Source organism: Alosa sapidissima, chromosome 23, assembly GCF_018492685.1.
Source record: "Alosa sapidissima isolate fAloSap1 chromosome 23, fAloSap1.pri, whole genome shotgun sequence".
Lineage (NCBI taxonomy): Eukaryota > Metazoa > Chordata > Actinopteri > Clupeiformes > Clupeidae > Alosa > Alosa sapidissima.
This window is the reverse complement of record NC_055979.1, coordinates 13,163,553-13,186,022: the sequence shown is the minus strand read 5'-3', so window position 1 is coordinate 13,186,022 and position 22,470 is coordinate 13,163,553. Positions and strand designations below refer to the sequence as shown.

The following is a 22,470-nucleotide window of genomic DNA, read 5'->3' as shown; positions in this document are numbered from 1 at the left end:
TACAGCTGGTAATGAACTTTTGCAGGCAAGGTTACTGGTTGAACTCCCAGTCACATGTCCTATAACAGGTAACACAGAATAGATTAGATTATTATTGTGCAGAGTACAAGTACAAAGACAACGAAATACAAATGGGGCTGCATTCCCAAAGACAACGAAATACAGTTGGGAGCAGCTGCATTCCCAATGTCCCCTTTGTACTTGTACTCTGCATAATGACAATAAAATTGAATCTAATCTCATCTAAACTGTATTATCTGTTATAGGATATGTGACTGGGGGGAGTTCAGCCTTGCCTGTAAAGGTTCATTTGAATACCAAACATCATCGACGGCCCTTTAGCACATCCTCATCGTGAAAAAAGGAGGGATGGGCTTTTCGGCCGGATTCTTAACTGTGGTGTGGCAATCCTTAAAGTTTGAGGGTCCTGAATTTCCTATAACCTACTCCTGGAGTGGCCTAGCCTACTGCGTAGAACTGACATGAAGAATTCTCTTGCGTCAAGACTACAGGCAAATTCGCCGGCATCTGTTCCCAAAGTCATCATCTTGGTGGGATTGCTACAAGTTGTGACTTGCGTCGTAGTTGTATTACATCTAACGGGACACATTCAGGTAAGTGACATCTTATTTGATCCATTATGCTTAGCAACATCATAACTTTAGATAAATGGGTTTACTTTTTAACATTGGACTAGCCTATTTGGTGAAGAGGGCGGTATTTCAATATTGTCCACGATCGATGTTTTACTGTGATCATTTGGGTAAAATAGTTAGCCTATGTGTGCGTTTTCATGACATAACTCTCAGAGACTGATGGACCACTGTCGGTCCCGTGTGGGCAGATCCTCTGGCGTGTTGCTCATCGATTTTCTGGCGGTCCACTGCGGGTTGCCGACAAATGCCCCGTCTCTTTACCAATTGCAGTTCAAGCGCGTTTACACAATTATGCTCTTTCCTTCATTCTGACAAAATTTCTTTTAATATTCACAAGTTAAATAAAGTTGATGGTTAACCACCAGCGGACCAGAAGTTGCACGCCACCGCGAAAGCCACCGGTGGTCCGACATCTCCAAATATTTTGCTGGTCTAGCCTGACATTGCAGAGAATACAACAGTGCATATCTAGAATGTATGAATATGCTTTTCGTCGAGATGGTACATTTTAAAGGCTTATATTTTATTATGAGATTTAGGTTAACGCAGATACTTTGCATATCCACATCTGTAGTGAGTGATTCAGTGGGCACAACCTAAACCACTGGCCACTTTGTGGTGCTGTTGTCAGCCCACGCTGTCCTAGGGAGTCCAGGTGTATTTGATTAAACCACGCGTTACTAGCTTAACCATATGAGCAGTCATCTTCATGCAGAGCGGCGCAGATCTGGCTGAATCTAATGCATTGATGACTCAACACAATGCATGTTCACATTGTGCAAAAGTCCAACATCCATCAGTGCAACGCTGCATGAATTCGAATGAGCCTCATGCTTTGTGTGTGGTCTTCTTTCAGTGACGCGTCTGTGGTCAAGGCACACCCTATCTGTGTATTCCTTCAGTGCTAAGGTGAAGCGCCCACATGATTATGTAGCAGACAAAGTTTTTACAAAGGCAATAATTGAGCATTGCACAAAATGAGGCAATGGGTCTTTTACATCTGCTGCATAAAACACTATGCTTCTGTAATCCATCGCAGCATTATGCATATTAGCTCTCAAAAACACAGGAAATGATCTCAGATGAGTGCAACGCAGCCACCTTTGATGACAAAATCTTTTTTGTGTCTTCCATGTGTATGAACGTCTTTGAAAGGGGGGGGGGGGCTTTCAAGTTTCTTTCTCTTTAAAGCTGCAGTTGGCAAGATTTTGATCATATTCACTGAAACCGACACTATGCTCCGACAGAACAACATAAATCAGCCGGTTTTAGAAAAAAAAACCTTTTACCTCCACCTAGAGCCTGTTATTTGTTTTACAAAAATCCACAGCTCCCGGTTCTTCTGGTCCAATCAGAGCAGGGCTGTGTGAGATCTGACAGTGAATCACAGTCTGGTGCGCACTGACGAACACAAACTCGATGAGAGGGTGCTCAGTGGTAGTGGAGGAGGGGCATGAGAGTTGTAAACATTCAATATTCATTTTGGCTAAGTCCCCTTAATCTGTCAAACTTGCCAACTGCAGCTTTAAGTTAGACAGAGAGCCTATCTCTTATAGGTGAGAATTTCAAAGTGATGTGGACAAGTCCTGAGCATTCGCAGCGTAAATATCTTCTATGGTGCATTATATTGCTCTGTCTTGGGGCCTACATGTTAGCCCTCAAAGACAAAACAATTGATCCAAGATGTGCTTGTAACATGGCCCACCATGGGAATGATGAAGTCTCTTTGTATTTATTTGATCCAAGGCATGTGGAACTCTTTGAGGGGGTACTTTTAAGTTTTAAACTTTGTCCGACAGAGAGCTTCAGTCTCTTCTCATTTCTTACAGACACATGGGGCTGACAAAAGCCCTGCCCAAGCGGAGTCTTTTGTAGAGCTCCATCAAAAGCAGCAACTCAGATCTCTCAAGAGATCTAGAAATAGGACCCCAGTAGCTCATCTACCGATAAATCCATCAAGCACACACACACAGAGTAAGTATGTACTCTTCCTCTGGAGATGTGCCAGTGAAAATATTGTATATGGGTGATACAGGTGGGATTTGAGAAGAATGTGTCTCCATGTCTGCTTAAATCTTGTCCAATTGGTCTTTCTTGGATAAAAAACATGCCCCAAAAACAGTATTGTAATCAGATATGCCATTTTGATTTTGAGATACATGGATATCAGTTTATTATTTTGGATCTACTGTCTAAAGAATATAAAAAATCTGTAAAACCTTTACATGTATTATTCACTCACTCATTCACTCTTACAATCAGGAGAGGTGCGGGCCACCTTGATCTACTGGAACGCTGAACAGGGATTCCTCTTCCAGTTCAGATACCATGACGGGCGGATCCTGGTTCAAAAACCAGGCCTGTACTACGTCTACACCAAAACCTGTTTCCGTTACTACGACGAGCTGGAGCCAGGCCTCACGTCCCACCTGCGGGGATATCCCTCGGACCGTCGTCTGGCGGCCACTTCCAGCCCTGTCCAGCTGATCCAGTATGTCTTCCATGAGCGGCCCAGTCATGGCGCCCCCGTCAGGCCAACGGTGATCATGAAAAGTGGGAGTACACAGCACTGGAGGGTCGGGGGTTACCACATGTACTGCCAGCAGCAGGGCCGCACTGTCGCACTGAGGACTGGAGATGGCCTGTTTGTCCGGGTGTCCAACTCCTGGATGCTCGATCCTGAGGCAGAGGGGAGTTACTTTGGGGTCTTTAGGGTAAGCCATTGAAGTACAGTGTATAGAATGTAGGTAGGTAGGTAGATGGATAGGTAATGAGAGAGAAAGAGAAAGAGAGCGAAAGCAAAGCTGACAAAGACAGGTAGACAGGTGATTATGTGTGGTCTCTGAAAGTCTTTTGTCATAGAGGCTTGTGTCATGTCAAAGCTTATAGGCTTGTGTCATGTCAAAGCTTATAGCTATACTTTATATTTCTAACCTCCTAAGCAGGGGTGTAGTGGATGCTAAACGCAAGTAAACATAGTTTATCCACCTCTGAAATTTCAGAAGTAGAATTTATCCACCTCTCAAAAGAGCTTATTCGCGGCCCCAGCCGTGGCGCAACTGGCTGGGGCACCTGCACCATATGCCGGCGACCCGGGTTCGATTCCCGCCCCGTGGTCCTTTCCGGATCCCACCCCAAGACTCTCTCCCACTTACTTCCTGTCACTCTTCACTATCCTATTGCATTAGAGTTTATTCACCAAATGCAACTTTTAACATTCAAAAATCACACTGTATTATCCACATTCACAAGATGTACACTCATCAACACTCTAGGAACCATTTAATACCACTGGAATTGTTATAAACATTGGATAATATCCTCCACCAATCATCAAACATGTTCTGAATGCCTTTTTTAAAAATCCGATATCGCATTGTGCAGTCCACTTTATCGTAATCACAGAATTCATAGTTTACCCACCTCTTATTTTACCACTACACCACTGCTTCTAAGGCTTTGAATAACATGATATACAGACAAAACACACTAGAGACTAGGCAGGAACATAGCTGGGCAGACTGCTTGGACTGTGCAGAGAGGGGAAAATGCCATTCATTTTCATTACTATGATGCCAAACATGTTCAGTCTGTAAAATAAATAACATTCTGTAATGTATTTGCCATAAAACAGCTTTTGGGACATTTCATAATGTACACCAAATCACATGAATGTTATGATTTTTTATGAGCATTTGGCTCTAATTTATTACGTTTACGTTGATATAAACTAAACACATACCAATGTATGATTTATTTTATTCTTCATTGCTAACAGATGTTTTTCAGAACAGAACTTGTCGAAGTCATTAGCTGAGGTATAGAGGAATCACATAACCACCTGCTCATTTGCAGACATAAAGTATAGTCTTTAGCACATTAGCTGAATACACATTGTGATTTCTTTCCTTAAAGACTGTGAGTTGAACACAAATCATTATGTCAGTGCAGTGAACACAGTTTTGTCTTGGGAATGCAGAGAACAACTTTGTTTTTTGTGAGAGGTGGCTATGTCAGCAAATCTGCGAGATCTGGATGCTATAAAGCTGAAATACGTTCATCGTATTCGGTTTTACAAGACCACTGCAGTCAGCAAGAAATAACTAATTGGAGTCAGGGTGATTTGGTAATCTTTTCTTACACAGCCAGAATTAGTTAATCATTTCGTGTCTCTGGGGGATTTTTTATGGTAATGAAGTAAATCATCTTCAATTATGGATTCGCTTGATAGTGTATATTATAGTATGACATAGTAACATAACTATTTGTTTTCATGAGATGTTCCAAACTGTCCTTTCCCTTCAGTGCACATATGCACACCCACAGACAAACAGACTGACAGACCGATGCACACACACACACACACACACACACACACACAAACATAACAGAGAGAGAGCAAAAACCGGTCCTGAAATAACCTTAATAAAGTTTTGGTTTCACTCAAACCCTTAGTCATTGGTCAGGTCTTTAGTCTCCCTCCTTTAATTCAGTGAACCCAACTCTCAGCAAACTCACTACACACAATAACCTTCATCACCTGGCAGACACAGATGCCTGATGAAGCATGAAGCCCTACTCACAAAACAACAGTATAGAGTTTTAGTCTAAACCTAGTGAGCTAGCCACATGAGACCTTGTAGGGTGTTAGCAACCTAACATTTTGTAAGGTATTCCATCTCAGACCACAGAACTACACAGTGTATAGCTTTGATGGCTATGAGAACTACAAGTGTGTTTATCTGTCCTTCACATGACTATACCATCAATACTAGAAAAGGTGAAGATCATATCACATGCAGTCATAAATTGTTGTATAGTGTTGCTTTAAATATGGCAAAGACCAGCACCACGGACAGCGGCCTTATTAATCATTATATTGGGATCACAAGGGCAACTGAGTCCTTAAGGGCAACTCTCATTACATAGTTAAAGACTCATATCCTAATTCACAAAAACGCACCCTCTACATGCATGCAAATCATTTTGAAGACTTGCACATTTTGCCCCAATGATTGCGCACAAATGCCAAACAAACTCCAACGTTCAAAAAGTGAAAATGATTTCATTGTAATTAAGTGTATAACCAGAGACTATATTTATTGTACAATTGTCATGTGTCATTCAATGTGACTATACTAATCAGGACGTTGGAATTAAATAAAAGAATTAAGAGATAGAGTGTGCGGCAACCAAGTTTTTCTATTTTCCCTTGCCAGCACCTCAGAGGGTGTGCATTCTTTTCGATATTTATACACTATACTAATCCTTACCTACACAAAGATTGCAAACTGTCTAATGTAGACTACATTTCTGCATAATTCATACTCATGGTCAACTGAAGAGGTGCTGTAGGCGTACACTGAATGAAACCATTATTTTGGAAACGGTTTAGGTTACATTAATCAGGGCTTCCTTGAAAAAGGCATGTAAGATCTCAGTGGGACTCACCTGCTAAATAAATGATAAATAAAATAAAATAAATCCTACTGTATAAGAATGACAGCTGCTGGGATACTGTTTTGGGAGTGCACCAAGTGTTATATTTCATTTCCTACTTCAGCTGTGTGAAAAGCCACTTAGTTTTATTAGTCACAGATTGACACGGCTAATTACCAAAAGGAATAATCACTGTGCATGCATTAAAATTATATGATGGAATTGCTCATCCAAACATGTTTAGAGGCACCTGTGGCTTAAAACAAATGTATGCCCAATTTAAAATAAGTGGTGCTGATTTTTGATGAGAAGCCACAGAGGGGTGAGTATAGACCCTTTCAAGAGAGTTCCATTATCAGCATCATAGTTGGCCCCACAACACTTCCTTTTTAACATTCCATATGTTATCTTAATGCAGAGGAAGTAGATTGGGGCCCAAATAGAACGTTCAAGCATTGTTTTTGTTTACCTTGTTGAAAGGGTCCATAAATGAAGTGAAAGTGACTGTGATCCTCGCTCCTGTAGCAATACAGGCCTACTAATGACAACATCTAGATCCAAAAGCACATGTAGTTAGAAAATCTATTCCTCACTGTTAGCCAATTGGAATTGAAATTTAAGAAGCGGTCTATAGCCAGGCTAACAATGAGGACCAATAAAAGCCAAAAAATGGCACATGCAAAATTTTATACGTGCGACATGCGTCATATCTGCATATGTCTTAACATCACAGATTTAACTGCTACTAAAAGTGAAATTCAAAGTGAAATATATACTTTTAGTCTGCTGCTGGGCCATTATAGTAGTCACCTAGTGAAGTGAAAGACATAAATCCAGTCATAAATGACAGACTATTTTTTACAGCGTAATAATAAATCAGCTCAATGTATGCTTATGATATACAGCTCTGGAAAACATTAAGAGACCACTGCACATTATACGGATGTCATCCTATAGTTGCTGAGTGACATTCAAATGAGTCGACGGTCATATTCAAATTTACAGTGGTCTCTTAATTTTGAATATGACCATCAACGCATTGGAATGTCACTCAGCAATCAAAAGATGACATCAGAAAAATGTGCAGTGGTCTCTTAATTTTTTCCAGAGCTGTATATCTGCACTTGAGGGCATGGTATATTCTTCACTTCCCATCATCAGATATCAACTACACAGTGTAATGTAAAGAGACCCAATAACCTTGCTTTAAGTCTTTTGGCTATGGGAAGTCATCATCTGCGTCTCAGACCAAATCCAAGAGATGAGTCACAATGGAAAAACGGAAATCTTACAAAAAGTCCATGACTCTGGTCTCGACTTGAAACACAAGCACAGACAGAGTGAAATTACAATTAAATCAACAAGCCCTTCAAACGAACAACGCCTTGCTGCACTGGTGAGATTTACGATGAAATAAATCTTCCCGGGGGGGGGGGGGGGACTGGATGGTTTTGCACCCATGGCTTTGAAAAACACCAGTGTGGATTTCAAGTGGAGCCAGTACAAAGGCAAATGTAAACATCCAGGATGGACATTTTAACTGTCATCTCACACAAACCACAAAGTGTAGACAACTGTGCAAATATTTCCACCACTGGCTACTTCACACAAAGAAGGGACTCATGGTCAAAGATGGCCATGTTCTTTAGTGGATTAACAAAGTATAGTCTATGCATGGCTTTTATGGTAGGCCTAGTCTACTTTATTTTCTATTTGGGCTAGGCTTATGGTTCACAGAAACATACAATAATTCTGTCATAGTAGTAATCACAATAAATGACCCTTCCATGGTGGGCATTTCACTTCACTTAGGGTAGGCCCTACTTCACACAACGTCTCTGCTGGAGTAGGCCACTCCAGAGAGTTTATGTTTGGCCACTCCCCTTAAATTGACTGTGAGTGTGCATGAGCTGAAGGCTACATCATGGCAGAAGAGAATGTAAGTGATGGTAAGTGAGCAAATATATGAATTAGAATATAAGAGATGCGGTTGTCTAGAAATCTGTACCAGTACGTGGTAAAGGTCATATATTATAGTCTAGCCTTAGCTGAATTAGACCTATTTTCTGACATGAAAAAGTAAACAAATAGTGGCTGCTAAACGTGTGAATAGTTAGCATTAATGTTAGCTTAAACAGACACCCATCTTTCTATAAGAAGCTAACATTAAGTAACTCATGTCCTGTTAGTGTAGCTAATTCGATTTAGTTCGTTTTTAACTAGATTTTGTAAAAAGAAATTAACGTTTTATTCTGTTTTTTGTTGTTGTTGTTGTTGTTGTTTAGCTATTGTGCAGTGAGTGCAGCTGCACTAATATTCTTAACTTCTAGTTAGCTTTAGTTAACTTCTGCTACTGCCTAATAGTTAACACCGTAAGATTACAAAATGTGAGGGACTGGCAGCTCTGTATAATATACAAAAACTTCTTTCCAGGGAGGCTGTTGTCTCTCACAGGAACTCTGGAGGAGGTTTCTCTGCAAGGAGAGATTCAAGCCAATGAACTGCGGGAAAAGCAACAAACTCTGAGCGAATTGCAGGTGTTGTTTGACATGCACTACAGATGTACTTTGGCTTGCTAGCTAATCCCTGTACCACCTCCACTATTATTGCTACAGGGTTCCCACGGGTTATGGAATTTCTGGAATATCATGGAATTTTAGAAAGCGTATTCCAGACATGGAAAGTCAGGAAATTTTGTTGTAGCACTTTAGAATTTAATTGCCAAAATACATTAATACAGATATATTTCCCCGCAGAATTGGTGTATTATGTGTATATGTAAAATCTGGTTATTAGCTATACTGTTTGTTTGAGTAGTTGTGGTTAGCCCAACTTTGTTTATTCAATGCCCATTTATTCATCTCCCACTCTAAAAAAGTAAAAGATTCTTGAACGCTCTCCGGCTGCTCTGAAATCTTTGGTCGGTATATTGTACCATTCATTATATAGTAGGCTAGGTCATGGAATTTCAGGGAAAAGTCATGGAATTTTACATTTGACTTAGAGTGGGAACCCTGTTGCTATTAAAATGAACAGTATTATTTAGGCATATACTATTTAAATTCCTGCTGTAATATTCCTTGCAGTCAGCAGACTAATTATACTAAATTATATGGTATGCCATCCAAATGAAGTGAACCATAATGATAATATTTCTCTAATGCTTCCTAAAGAGCACTGAATAAAATGGCTTAATATTGAAAGGTAATTTAAATAGCTGAAATACATTATGGTAAGTTGGACTGATTACACTATAAGTGAGAAATAAAATATTTAAAGAACACTGACTGACTGAATGATTGAATGAAAGACAGATGCTATACCTGCTACTCACAACAACATGAAAATTGTAAGACCTCAACAACTGTGATGTTTCTTTTTACACAAAACAGGACACCCTCTCAGACCTCAAGAGTAGCTGTGAGGCAGTTGATTTCGAGTTGAAAAAATCAAACAGTCAACTCAGTGGTGTATTGTGCGAGATTGAGCAGATCAAACGTCACAACAGCGGTCTGGAGTCACGGTTGCATGAAATCAACTCAGAAAACATGAAACTACGACTCCAGATCCAGGAGCAGGTGGAGAGGCAGCAGTCCACTCTGGCTCGTTACAGCGCCTACCGAAACAAAATGGAGGATCACAGAATGGCAGTCGCTGAGGCAGAGAGCCAGATGCCCATTTACAAGGAGCTGATGGAGGCAAGACAGCAGGTCCAACAGCTCAGAGAAAAGCGAGACGCACTTGCGATAGACTTACAGAACCCAGAGGGAGAGGCTGTCAAACAAGCTCAAGTGGGTGTTATAATGATCTCTGCAATTAATTTGACACACTTTGCTCCACTTGTTTGTTTCAGTAACCACCTGATTGCCTACACACCCTACATTGTTCCTTAATGGGTCTTACAGCAATCATTCGTGTTTAAACAAGCAAGGTTGCTATGTGCAAAGTAGAAATATGATCACTATTTTTTTCATTTACTATGCCTTGAGCAATGTGTAGAAAGAGCAAAGACAACAAAAGGATTGTGCAGTGCCTGAATACCAGTTTGTCAGTCATGTGTAGTAAGTCATGCATTATGAATATGTTCAGGTGATAATCAGACAGATCCCATGATCCTACATTTAGGTCAGTGCAGTTACTTACTGGCCTTTAGCTCTTTCCGAGCTGAAGTTGGCAGCAGTGCTTTAAAACGGTCCAAAACTGGAAGGACTTCTAACATATTCTGCCCAGACACGTAATGTCTTAAGTTACACCCGTGCAGAGTTCAGACTAACACAGGAGAAATGAAATATAAACAAAGGAAAGGGAAGATGCACACATTGCATTGCGTAATGGAAACAAATGTTTTGTTTCTGCAGCAAGAGATTGATGACTTAGAGCGGCAAGTATCAGTGAAAAGTAAGATGGTAGAGGATAAACAAGCATTTCTGCGGAAAGAAAGGGAGGTCCAAGCACAGCTAAGAAAGGACATTGAGGTATTTGAAACGATGGTTGTATTAACAGCTGAATAATAGCCTACACACATATGTTTGTGTTATGTGTATATATACTTTAGAATTTGTGTGACACATTGACAGAAAACTATGATAAATCACAGAACGCATCGATTGCATTAAAACTACATCACTGGGGATTAATCAGATACAACAGAGATGGACAAACAAGCAAAGACATTCATTTTCTCCTCCCCACCATCCTCCTCCCTACCCAATTCCTCATTAGATCCAGCACAAGAGGTACGACGCCATAGTGAAGCGGCTTCGGTGCCAGCTGAGCAAGGCCCAATCCAACCACAGGCACTTAATCAACGACATCAGGCGCATGGAGAAAGAGGTGGAGGAGCTGACAAGGCAGGTGGAGGAGTCCGAGGGGTGATGCACTAGCACAAGGCCTGGATGGTGTGAATGAATGTAGTATAGGGGACACTTTGAGTATTATGAGTACCGTATATATAGTCCTCTTGATTGGATATGCAATTCTGTTTTGGGTACTTGCACCTGTGTGTGTGGGTGTGTGTTTTATGAAAACAAACTCAAAAGTTCATGTTGCCGATTTGTTCAACTTTGGTGGTTGTAATGTAGTTTGTTTTTCGATGCCTTACATTTAAGGAGATATTCTGAAGAAAATGCATAAACATATTAAACTATTTTACTCTTACACTTCCCAAAAACTTGAGTACTATAGTTTATATTCTGTATTCTCCTCGAATTTAGATATCCACTAAATTCTAATCATGACCACTGGGTGGCAGTAGTGTCAACCAAGTGCCTCCTCATCATTGCACTAGAGCTGCCTTGTTTCCCATCAAATGTAAGTCTGGCTGTTATAGAAACAAGCATACAATGGATTTACTTGTTCCTTCAGAGGAAGTTCTGAAATTCTAAAAGGCCCTTTCGCGTAGAATAAATCCTCAATGTTGTGGAAGCAGTTTGTTTTATTTTGGACGTTGTGATGGAGTGTTTTGTTACAGCTGTTGTGTTGTGTGAGTGCATAGCAGCCTGTGATACTGACTAGACTTCTGAAACTTCTGAAAAGCAACAGACAATGTAAGCAAACACGTACTCATTGTTTGTGCGTACAGTGTAGTCGTCATAATTCATAATGACCATTAAGCTCATCTAATCATCACATATAATGTAGGAGAGGCAGAGACATTGTCATTGGAATGAACACCTGAGGATAAACATTGAATAGAGGCAGTGTGATTGACATGCTTTAAATAACTTCAAATTGCTTATGATGAATTGATGAGATGATTGAAGAGACAGTTCCTGTGGAGTTTGTATTACCAGACACAACAGAGTGTCTTTCTTTGTGGCAAGGACATGAACTTAAAGTACAAACAATTATATTCTCTTTAATAATCACTGTAAGCCATAGACTGCTGGAGAGGGTCACATCTGATCATAACATGGTCTTTGCATGTGTGGCTGTGTGTGCGTGTGTGGCTGTAGTTGTATGTACATGTGGATTATTTTGGAGCCTGAGGCCACTTGAGCTCCGACTGCAGTGAGTACTTGCGTTGTACACACACACACACACACAAAAGTTCTTGCGTCGTCGTTGTACTGAGCCGGAGGGTAGGCCCATGACCATGACCCATAGATATGAGAATGGAATACTCTGTATAATTCTATGGAATGACCCTAGGCCTCAGTTACATCTCTTGGAACTTATTGGAAATTCTTGGACACACTCCCCATTAAGATCACTGCACAGCAGCCAAGGAACCTGACTAAGCAAAATGAGATTGGCCCTAGTAAATAAGTTTTGAATGTTTACTGTAAATACCCTTGTTGATCATGTAAAGTCAGTGTGGTGTAAAAGCACCATGAGCTTAGCACGCGATGCCGTATTCCTGCTGAGACATTAAAGCTTAAATTCAAATCCATCATGTGCATGATGACTGCCTGTCAGACCCTCAGAGAAATTTTACATACAATACATTCTATACAGAGGTGCAAAATTCTGACATCAGAAAGTAAAAGGCCAGCCACATATTTGTTCCAGTCATTCACTAAACCAGTGGATTCTAATTAGCACAACTCCTCAGCCAGGTAGATCAGCTAATTGGTAAAATCAGGTAGAACCAATACATCAGGACTTTTACCACTTTTATGAAGCCTTTGTCATATGGCGTGTGAGATGTTGGCTTGAGAACAACAACAACAACACGTTACATTTATTTAGCGCTTTTCTCGACACTCAAAGCGCTTGACAGGGAAGGGGGGACCTCACTAACCACCCCCAATGTGTAACACCCACCTGGTTGATGCACGACAGCCATTATGCGCCAGAACGCTCATCACACACCAGCTTGAGGTGGAGAGTGAAGGAGTGAATGAGCCAATTAGGACTGTTCCCACTTTCTGAAGCCTATGTCATGTTGCGTGTGAGATGTTGGCTTGAGAAAGTGGCGGTATCAAACTGCTGACACACAGCACAGCATGTACCAAAGCACTTTATTGACTCCACCTGTAATGGAATCGGCAGCATACCTGCCGAGGTCATGCCTAGAGCAGCCAGGGAGGTCATGTCTAGTCAAACGCACAAGTTCTCAGTGTACCGTTTGTTGCTTTCGATTAAGGCATCTGCTTAACGGCAGCAGAGACTGGCAGTTTTCCCAGACCTGTCAGATCAGGCCCAGGTCTGGGGTGAACCTGCGCCGCACGCTGGTGCAATCTTGCCTCCTGTCTTCCAGCTCATTGGCTGGCTGAGTGTGTATATGTACTGACATTCTCATTGAGTTTCTAAAGAGGGTGTGGTGTGATTGTGCTTGGAGAATCCCATAGCATCTGTCACTCGCTGAGTGGACTGGAGTGGTGGTGGTTCTTCCCTGTTCCCGCCACTTGCCAGTATGGCTTTAGCCATGAGATGTTTTGTTCGATCAGTTTGTAGCCCCAGGACACTACTGTACTTTAACAAATTGTCAAATCACCCCTCTCTCTCTCTTTCTCTCTCTCTCTCTCTCTCTCTTTCTCTCTCTCTCCAGTAGCTGTGTTTAACTACCATCAAGTCAAGTCAAGTTTATTTATATAGCGCATTTCATACACAGAGGTCATTCAATGTGATTTACATTAACAAATCCAAACAGTAATAGCAGATAAAAGCATAGAAGGGCAACAGTCAAATAATAGTTTAAAAAAGGAAAGATCATAATAAAAAAAGAACACCCAAGGTAAAATCGTTTAAAAATAAAAAAAAACATACAAGACACAAGGTGGAATAATTACAAGACAGATTCAGAACTCATGGCAGTTAGCAGTAGGCATGTGAAAACAGTTTGGTCTTAAGTCTAGATTTAGTCAGAAACTGTCTACAGGTTGGGCCTTTTTGATGTCATCCGAAAGTTGGTTGCCACATAGCTGATTCACCATGTTTAGTTCTAACAGCATGTTTAGTTCTGAGGGTATGTACTGCTGAAGCATGAGGTATTTAGGTCCTACTCCATTTGCTGATTTATAAACAAGCAGTAGTGCTTTAAAGTAAATTCTGTGACTTACTGGAAGCCAGTGCAGGGACTTAAGAATTGGAGTAATGTTGTCATTTCTTTTAGTTTCTGTGAGAATCCTAGCTGATTCATTTTGTATCACCTGAAGATATTTGATAGTCTTCAGGAAGGCCTGTGAAAAGCCAGGGTTCTCGCTGTTCTCGATGTTCAATATTTTAACAAAATCTGTCTTTTTACATAACACATACCTCTAAGATACAACCTGAGTGGATATATTGCAAAATATAGGTGCCCTTTTAGAATGCAAATGATGCTATGTAGACCTGAGAAAGAGCGTTTATTGGATATGTCATAGTCAAACTGCCACTTTCAACCGTATTCCATTCCAAGCATTCCAATCGTTTTCCCAGAGATAATTTGTTGACTGTCTCGTTTAAGAAATCTGTGTTTGAGATTATCTCCTGATTTGCCACTTAGATGACTAATAAGGTTAATTGTAATGAAGATAGATGGTATACCATTAAAGGTCATGATCTTAAATGACATTTTGGATAGGGTTCTTGTATGTGACAAACAAGCACAAATAAAATGGTGCTAGAAATGTTTTTCTCGATTCTAAGGTCAGCATGAACAGTCAAACTGGTAGACGTTTGATGAAGGGCTCGACTATGACTGGAAACAGGCACAACCTTCCAATCCAGCATAGCTCTTTGATCGGTTGATTGATGATTTATGTAAGGGATAATGTATAGAACGCCGGTCATTATTGGGAAAATAAGTCCCGACAGGGCGAACCGGACCCCGACGCGCAAGTTATGTTAAGTGTGGGCACCCTGCATGGTCAGTACTTAGTAACACTCCCTTGGGCAAGTATTACAGCCTGTTAATCACGTGGTAGTCAGCTAAGGGTCATTCAGTTGTTGTTTGAAGGGTGTATTGGCCATTCTGCTTCTCAAAAGGTTTCTAGTTCTGTGAGATTTGTAGGCCGGCTTGCATGCACTGCTTCTTTGAGGTCCATTCACAGACATTTGATGTTTAGCTGCAATTTCTTAAATACATTAGAAACTTCTTATAGCCTTTTCATGTTTTGTGGGCATCAGTTATTTTACTTTTTCAGATATCAGTTATTTTATTTTGCATGGAAATATGAATATGAAAATAATACACCTATCTTTTATCTTTAAATGTTGAAAACAATGTGTCATCTTTAACTTTATATGCCTTTTGAAGGTCAGTTCATCTTCCACTCACTGAACTATTCACAGTAACAGAAATGTCGACCAGGCCTAGTCTATTGCATGCCAGTAAGTCCTGCTGTTATTTAAAGACGTAGTTGGCAGCGGGGTACCAGAAGAAGAAAGGGGGTTGCGGGTAGGATTTTCAAAATTTAGATTTGAGTAGAGAATGTTAAGAAAGTTTATGCCAGGAGCCGTCCCAGACATTTTGTCTTTCTCAAGTTGCCCCCCCCCCCCCCCCCCCCTTTCTTTTTATTCCAGACACAAGAGCAGTCTCCATTTTTCCGTTAGTGGGGAAAGGCCGTCCGAAGTGTCTTCAGAAGTTCAGTCGTTTACTGTTGGCGGACAGGAAATGTGTGAACCTCTCTGCTGCCAAGTATATCAGTGGCGTTGCCAGGGTAACAGCTCTGCAGGCTCTCCGTCAGTGTCTTGACATTTGCCCATGTGAACAATGTTTATTTTGAAACCTCTGCTCTTCCTAGCCCACACAAAACATGGTGGACTCAACAGCACAATGGTTTTCAGTGCAAGCGGAAATGAGAAACTGGCGAGACTTAGGAGAAAGATGACTTGGCCAAGCAACTGTTAAGAGCCAGAACAAATGATTACTCTCCTGTCATTCAAAACAGGTTTGTTGTTTCAAATCAAGCAGTGTTCTGACTATTTGGTTCCCAAATCAGATTACATAATCTCTGCTGTGCGTGACACTAATATGCCTTATTGTTTACCTTGCTGTGTGTTTTATTAGATGGGAGGCGGACCTTTTTAGGCTTTCAAAGGCTACTTTCAAAGGCTACTCTCAATGACGTACCGATGCTGAAATTTAAATAGAAATCATTACGCCACAGATACACACACAGATACATCCACACACACAAACACACACACACACACACACACACACACACCACACACACACATGCACGTGTAAAACGCGGCTGAAATGTAGCTGCCAATCGCATAATAAACTCGTGCCGACACCCGGTACTCCCCCGAGCACTCCCCTAATGTCCGTAAATAAAAACAGTCTCCATATGAGGCCTCCTAAATGAACCTTGTCACCTCTAAAATTGCTGCCTCAGCCACACCTTCATTAACTACCTCCAGCTACCCTCCGCCCCTCCCTCTGCTCTTTACCCACCCTGCTGGTGTGGGTATGTGTGCATTTATATTTTCCCTCTGAGTCACCACCTGGCCCTTTGAAAAGCAAAGTGTGAACAGAGACTCTTTGAAACACCTTGCTTGGACAGTGAACCCCCTTCATTGACACAAACACACATACTTTCTCTCTCTCGCTCTCTATCCCCCCTCTCTCTCCCTCTCTCTTTCTTTCTCCCTCCCAGAATCAAATGGAGAGAGGTCACGCAATGGCAGCTATATTTAGGTATGAAGGTGGAAATAAGAATGTTTTTGTGTGTTTCTGTGTGTGTATTTAAGCTTAGGAAGAGGGTGGAGGTAGGTATGACATTGAACACACACTCTCCTCCAAAAACTGGCAGAAGGTGTGCCACATTGGAGTGTTTGTGCCACGGGTGAAGTTGGGACGGGCATGACGCCATACTGGAGTAGTTACACTCCATCAAAACATCCCCAAAAATAGCCCTGAAACTACCGCCACTCCCCAGAGTCCCTTCACTGGCCCTCTGTATAAAGGTCCGATGAGTCACAATCCTGAATCACAAAGCTCAAGCACTCTGATAAAGTACACACAAAGACGGGAGTGGACTGACCCATATTTGCCTGCACAGCTGGGCTCCCACACTGAAAGGCTGCTTAAATAGTTTATATAATGTTCAATATGAATCCTCACAAAACAGTTCAGTGGAAAAGATACACCCACACGGTCACACAAACACATTCAGAGTGGAATGGATTGTACACCCAAACACACCTAAACATACAGTGTGACGTAGTACAGTATGGCACAGTTCACTATAAAATAAGAAATCGTGAATTCCTGCACATATACTTTATCTGTTATCATTTTCATGGAACCTGCACACTACAGTATGTGTATATAATATACACAAACACACACACACACACATAAGACGATACGATTCACATCTAGATACATGGGCACGATTTGATACAAGAAAAGATACATGTTTATAAAAAACGATTCAGTACGATTCGATGCAATGCGATTCGATGCAGTTCAAGAATGGAAAGCATTCTGAAAGATTTTTTATAATTTGCTCATGGTGCACATTAATTTTATATTATCAATTATCATGGTCATGGTTGTCAATTAGGCAAAACAAATGTGTGAATCTGATTATCTAAACTGAGGTTTGTTTCATATACTGTATTGAAATGAAAAAAATAATAGTCGACATTTCAGTCAAACACAGCAGCCAAATACAACATAAAAATACATTTTTATAGACTTTACAGATTTTATAGAGTTATATCTGATTGTTTTCATGGAGCTGTAGCCTTGCTGAGGTAAGACAATACCGAAATAAAATAAAACGGTGCTAGACACTCTTGGCCTTTTCTCATATAGGCCTAGTCTACCCTACAAGAATAAAATAGGCCTACAAATCAATGAACTCTCTGGGCTTATTTTGTTCCAACAGTAGACCTAATGCAGAAACCTATAATGCCACAAGTCTGAGTGAATATGAACAAAAGCATTGGCTAATAATTTGTGCATCGTTTTAGCAGCAATTAGCAAATTATTATTTAACATTAAGGAAATCCCTTCATCAAAGGTAAGGCTACTCTACAGACTATCGTTGCTGTTTAGGAATGCTATAAGTGTTTAATTTCGTGCTGGATTTTGAAAAACAAAAGCCGACCAAGCCGACCGAGTTGTCACATGCTTAAGTTGCTACATGCTTAAGTTGCAGTAGATGTATGGGTAATGAGGTTGTTAACCGATTCATAACAAGTAAATCGATATAACGACCGGTTCATTTAAGTTTTTTTCCGATACGGGGCTTCACGTATCGATGTATCTTACACGTTAAAAACGGATACCGATACGTATCGGTTAATCTTTACACCCCTAATATATATATATATATATATATATAAATATATATATATATATATAAGTATGTGTGTATTTACTGCATATAGTATACATATGCACACATCATATACATATAAGGTGCCAATGTACTGTATATATTTTATGGTGGAGGTCCTCACGCTACCCCCTCCACCAATAGTCCAGTATTAGATGGAAGGAACCCCACCCAAGCAATTTTAATGGAGGCGGCACAGAAATAGTGTGTTTACCCGGGAAAACCAACACGGAGGCAGTGTCAGTGATTTGTTGCTGACATCAGCTCTTAAGTGGTGGCACATCAGAGCGAATGGCAGAGATTGTTTTTGTGCCAGGTGGTGAGTCAGTAGCTAATAGTGAGTCGTATGCAAGGCCTGTGCCACTGTGTGGGCACCATTGTGACATAGTCTGTGTGTTGTCATTGTCACCGTGGTTACTGTGAGTGGAGTGGTGACCCTGGCTGGGCATGGGCAATGCCCAGTGTCTGTGCCAAAGCGGTGACGAGCCTGTGTTCATTTTGGGGAGGTGCTTGTGTGTTAATGTATAGCCTGTATTGCGTGAGAGTCAAAGACAGCTGGTTGGTGTGCTGTCTGCTGTATTAAATATGCATTACAGCTGCTCCAGACTGAGTACTGAACATCCTGTCCTCTCCTGAAAAACAGTGCTGTTTGCAGTGCGTGCACGTGTGTGTGTGTGTGTGTGTGTGTCAGTGTGAGAGTTTGTGCACGCACAGACAAATGTATATGTGGCACACAGCCAGAACAGCCCCAAACTCCCATATATTATCAAACTAACTGGCCGACTGGGGAAGGAAAGCCCTGCCCCTAAAACACACACACACACACACATAGGACATACATGCACACACCTCACCAACCTTATAGAACACGTGCACAGCTAAAGCTATCATCAGAAGTTCCTGTACCTCTGTCAAATGACTTATGTTCGTCAGTCACTCTCTGACATTGCTGACATTGCAGAGATTGATGATCTGTAGGTACTCTTTAAGTCTGCCTTTAGCAATGCTGCCATATCACTTACGTCCATGAGAGGTGCCTGAGGCAACATAATGTGTGTGTGTTTGAGAAAGAGTGTGTGTGTGTGTAAGAGCGAGAGAGTAAGTGAGTGAGAGAGAGTATGTGTGCATGTATGTGCGAGCTTGTGTGTGTGTGTGTGTGTGTGTGTGTGTGTGTGAGAGAGCTAGAGAGTGAGTGAGAGAGTGTGTGTGTGTGTGTGTATGGGTGTGCTGCGTGAGAGAGTGTGTGTGTGTGTGTATGGGAGTTGTGTCTTGTCTGTCTCATCGGTTCTCATGCTCCTCTCCTCTCTTACTCTCTACTCCTCGGCCGGCTCTTGCTATCCTCCTCCTCCTCCTTACCCTTCTCCCTCCCTGGTGCAAACGTGAGAAAGCAGATCAGATGAATTATGAATGAAAGAGGCAGGAATGTGGGCCGACCTCGGCTACTGCTTTCTCCACCTCCCCACACACACACACATATACACACACACACACACACATACACACCCCTTTCCCCTCTTCCCCCAAACCAGCCTCACTGCGACAACCTGCAGGCAGAACTGCACCCTCCTCTGTTCACACGCATGCATACACACACACACACACACACACAAACACAGATCCAGCAGAATGCGGTTTTGCACCCACCCCACCCTTACATATAGACAAAGCAGTGGCCATCTGGTCAGTATAGCTGGATAAGAACTTACATTTACCATATATGCACTTTAAACATTTGATTTATTTAAGTTACATTTTGTAAACGCTGATCATCTGTTATGATGCTGCACATGACATCTTATGTCATTGAACATGACACCTTTGTAATAAATCTGTGTCAATCCATATACTGTACGTTACACAATATGTCCAGAATCCAGATCCATTACTGAAAAATAGTTATTCAGTGGTCTTTTTATAAACTCAGTCTTACTTAGTTAGCTGATCAGTAATGTGTCAGGGTGACATATCTCTTTTCTCTCACACACAGCCCGTGATCCCTATATATATATATATATATATATATATATATATATATATATATATACTTCTACGGACAGACAGAAGTGTTTCTTCCCCTTTTTTTATCTTGAAACTAATCCACAAGTTTTTATCTGGCAGGAAATCCTTCCACCAAGTCTGCCACACACACACTATTTTCACACATATTACATGACACTCGTATCATGTGGTGTACACTGTGTTCTTTCATATGCCATTATAGACTCATAACCACCGGATAATGGAATAACTCCCAGTCTGTCCATTATTCAAGACAAATGTTCACCAAAAGCATGCTATGAACATTTTCTTTCTTTCTTTCTTTCTTTCTTTTTTCTCCCCACACACATATACACAGCATAAAGTAATACATGTACATTTATACACAAATACACATGTACACATTTACAGACATTGAAACATATTTATACACATGTCTGAGCACAAATTCACACAGATACTTCCACACCCATTGCCCTCTGTTCCTTTCACAGTGAAGCCCCCCCCCCTTCCCTGCATCACTCTTGGTCTACATCCTCCCCTATAGCTTACATCATCTGTTCTCAGTACACTATGTACCCCATTGTGTCCTCTGTACCTCAAAAAATGGGTCTTCCCTCGCTAAATAGCCAGTCCACAGACCAGCACACATACAAATAAACACACACACACACATACACACAAACAAATCTACTTGCTTCAGATGTGTCTGGTCTGGGTCAAACCTTGTGTTTGATCATTAAAGAATTGCATGTTTTACAGTTTTTTTCAACTGCATACATGCTAAGGGCTCTATTTTAACAAACTGAAACGGAAGTATGAAAACGCAACACGCAAGTAGCTTTGTGGGCGGATCTTGGGCGCTGTTGCTATTTTACAGTCATTTTAAATGACTGTTGCGCCCGACGCAAATCTTAAGTGGGGTGGTCTGAAGTAGCGCTGAATTTGCACCAGTGTCTTTAGACCAGGATGTTCCTGGTCTGTGGTGGAAATGCAAAATATCAACAGGGAACGCTTGCGCCGGAACACGCCCCCTTTTTTCGCTGAACCGCCCCCGTGGGCGCAATTGAATTCCCTAATTTACGGACATGTACCTGTGGAGGGAAAATTCCAATATGCGCTGACTGCAAAATAGGAAAGACAAAAGAGCGAGTATACAAAGTCAATTGCGCTGGAGTGCAAGATAGAGCCCTAAATCTTTGCTCGTCACTCAGTTTTCTAAACATGTTTTTCAAACGCCATAACCCCACACCAAATCTGCAAAACCATACACTAGTTCTTAGTGTTTGACTCAGTTTTCAATAGAGTACCGAAGCCATGACGTAGCGTTGTCAAGGCAGCAATTTCACTGGATCTAAACAAATCAATCTAACCATAGTGGTGACCCATAGTAGTGGCTTTCTGAATCTATTTAAATAATTTTACAATGTTTCCAAGACATTAGTATAATTTGTTTACACTGTAGGAATCACATACTACAACATATATTCATACCAACACAATCAAATTAGCATCCTCTATAAAACAGACCTGCATATAACTTCACAGCATGCGGTTAAAATCCCCAAATTCACAGATGTGTCTTGGCTTTATTTTTGAGGCAAAAAGTGTCACTCGTGAAATATCCACTGGGATTTTGTTTCTTACTATTACACCTTACACGGAATCCGTGTTATCTGGCTAAGACGCTGCCTAACAGATGAAACACGTTTAAACGGCTATAGACTACATTTAAAATATATATATATGAGGTAGAAACATTGCCACACATAGCTAGCTTTATAATTTCTATGATGCCACATGTCTAAACATAGATATTATAAAGCTTTATAATAAAAAAAAAAAGCTTTATAATATATAATATTATAAAGCTTTATAATATCTATGTGTCTAAATGCAATATGCCACTTCGAAAGTTTGTATAGATCCAGTGACACTGCAGTCATGAAAACGGAACGTCACACTTCGGTACTCCTAAAACACATTTTGCAAAACACCACAAACAATTTTCTACCCAACACACAGAAATCGAGCAGGAAGTAACTTGATTTCGTTTTTCAAACACAAATGGCACACTTATTCACTCTCAGTCCTCAATGTACGAACACTCACTACAATATAGCTGCAAGCAGCAATGAGGTGGCCAAGCAGTCAGT

At 41.0% G+C, this 22,470-nt stretch overlaps 2 protein-coding genes across 2 annotated transcripts; both read left to right on the top strand.

Moving 5' to 3' along the window:
- Nucleotides 1–411: 411 nt before the first annotated feature.
- On the top strand, nucleotides 412–3,644 carry LOC121698743 (tumor necrosis factor ligand superfamily member 11-like). Its single transcript, XM_042081084.1, has 3 exons — nucleotides 412–614; nucleotides 2,486–2,630; nucleotides 2,919–3,644. Exons 1-3 carry the CDS (start codon nucleotides 483–485, stop codon nucleotides 3,380–3,382), a joined length of 741 nt encoding a protein of 246 aa, XP_041937018.1. The 5' UTR covers nucleotides 412–482; the 3' UTR covers nucleotides 3,383–3,644.
- Nucleotides 3,645–7,961: 4,317 nt separating this feature from the next.
- Nucleotides 7,962–11,519, top strand: LOC121698686 (coiled-coil domain-containing protein 122). The gene is made up of 5 exons (XM_042080991.1): nucleotides 7,962–8,044; nucleotides 8,529–8,632; nucleotides 9,488–9,886; nucleotides 10,454–10,570; nucleotides 10,818–11,519. The coding sequence occupies exons 1-5, from the start codon at nucleotides 8,020–8,022 to the stop codon at nucleotides 10,968–10,970; spliced, it is 798 nt and encodes a 265-aa protein (XP_041936925.1). The 5' UTR covers nucleotides 7,962–8,019; the 3' UTR covers nucleotides 10,971–11,519.
- Nucleotides 11,520–22,470: the final 10,951 nt, after the last annotated feature.

Bases quoted from the DNA above. Each gene is read 5' to 3' on its own strand.
- LOC121698743 (XM_042081084.1), top strand. From the start codon at position 483: ATGAAGAATTCTCTTGCGTCAAGACTACAGGCAAATTCGCCGGCATCT. The intron at 615-2,485 runs GTAAGTGACATC...CATTTCTTACAG, and splicing joins ATCTAACGGGACACATTCAG to ACACATGGGGCTGACAAAAG. The intron at 2,631-2,918 runs GTAAGTATGTAC...TCTTACAATCAG, and splicing joins ATCAAGCACACACACACAGA to GAGAGGTGCGGGCCACCTTG.
- LOC121698686 (XM_042080991.1), top strand. From the start codon at position 8,020: ATGGCAGAAGAGAATGTAAGTGATG. The intron at 8,045-8,528 runs GTAAGTGAGCAA...ACTTCTTTCCAG, and splicing joins AGAAGAGAATGTAAGTGATG to GGAGGCTGTTGTCTCTCACA. The intron at 9,887-10,453 runs GTGGGTGTTATA...TTGTTTCTGCAG, and splicing joins AGGCTGTCAAACAAGCTCAA to CAAGAGATTGATGACTTAGA.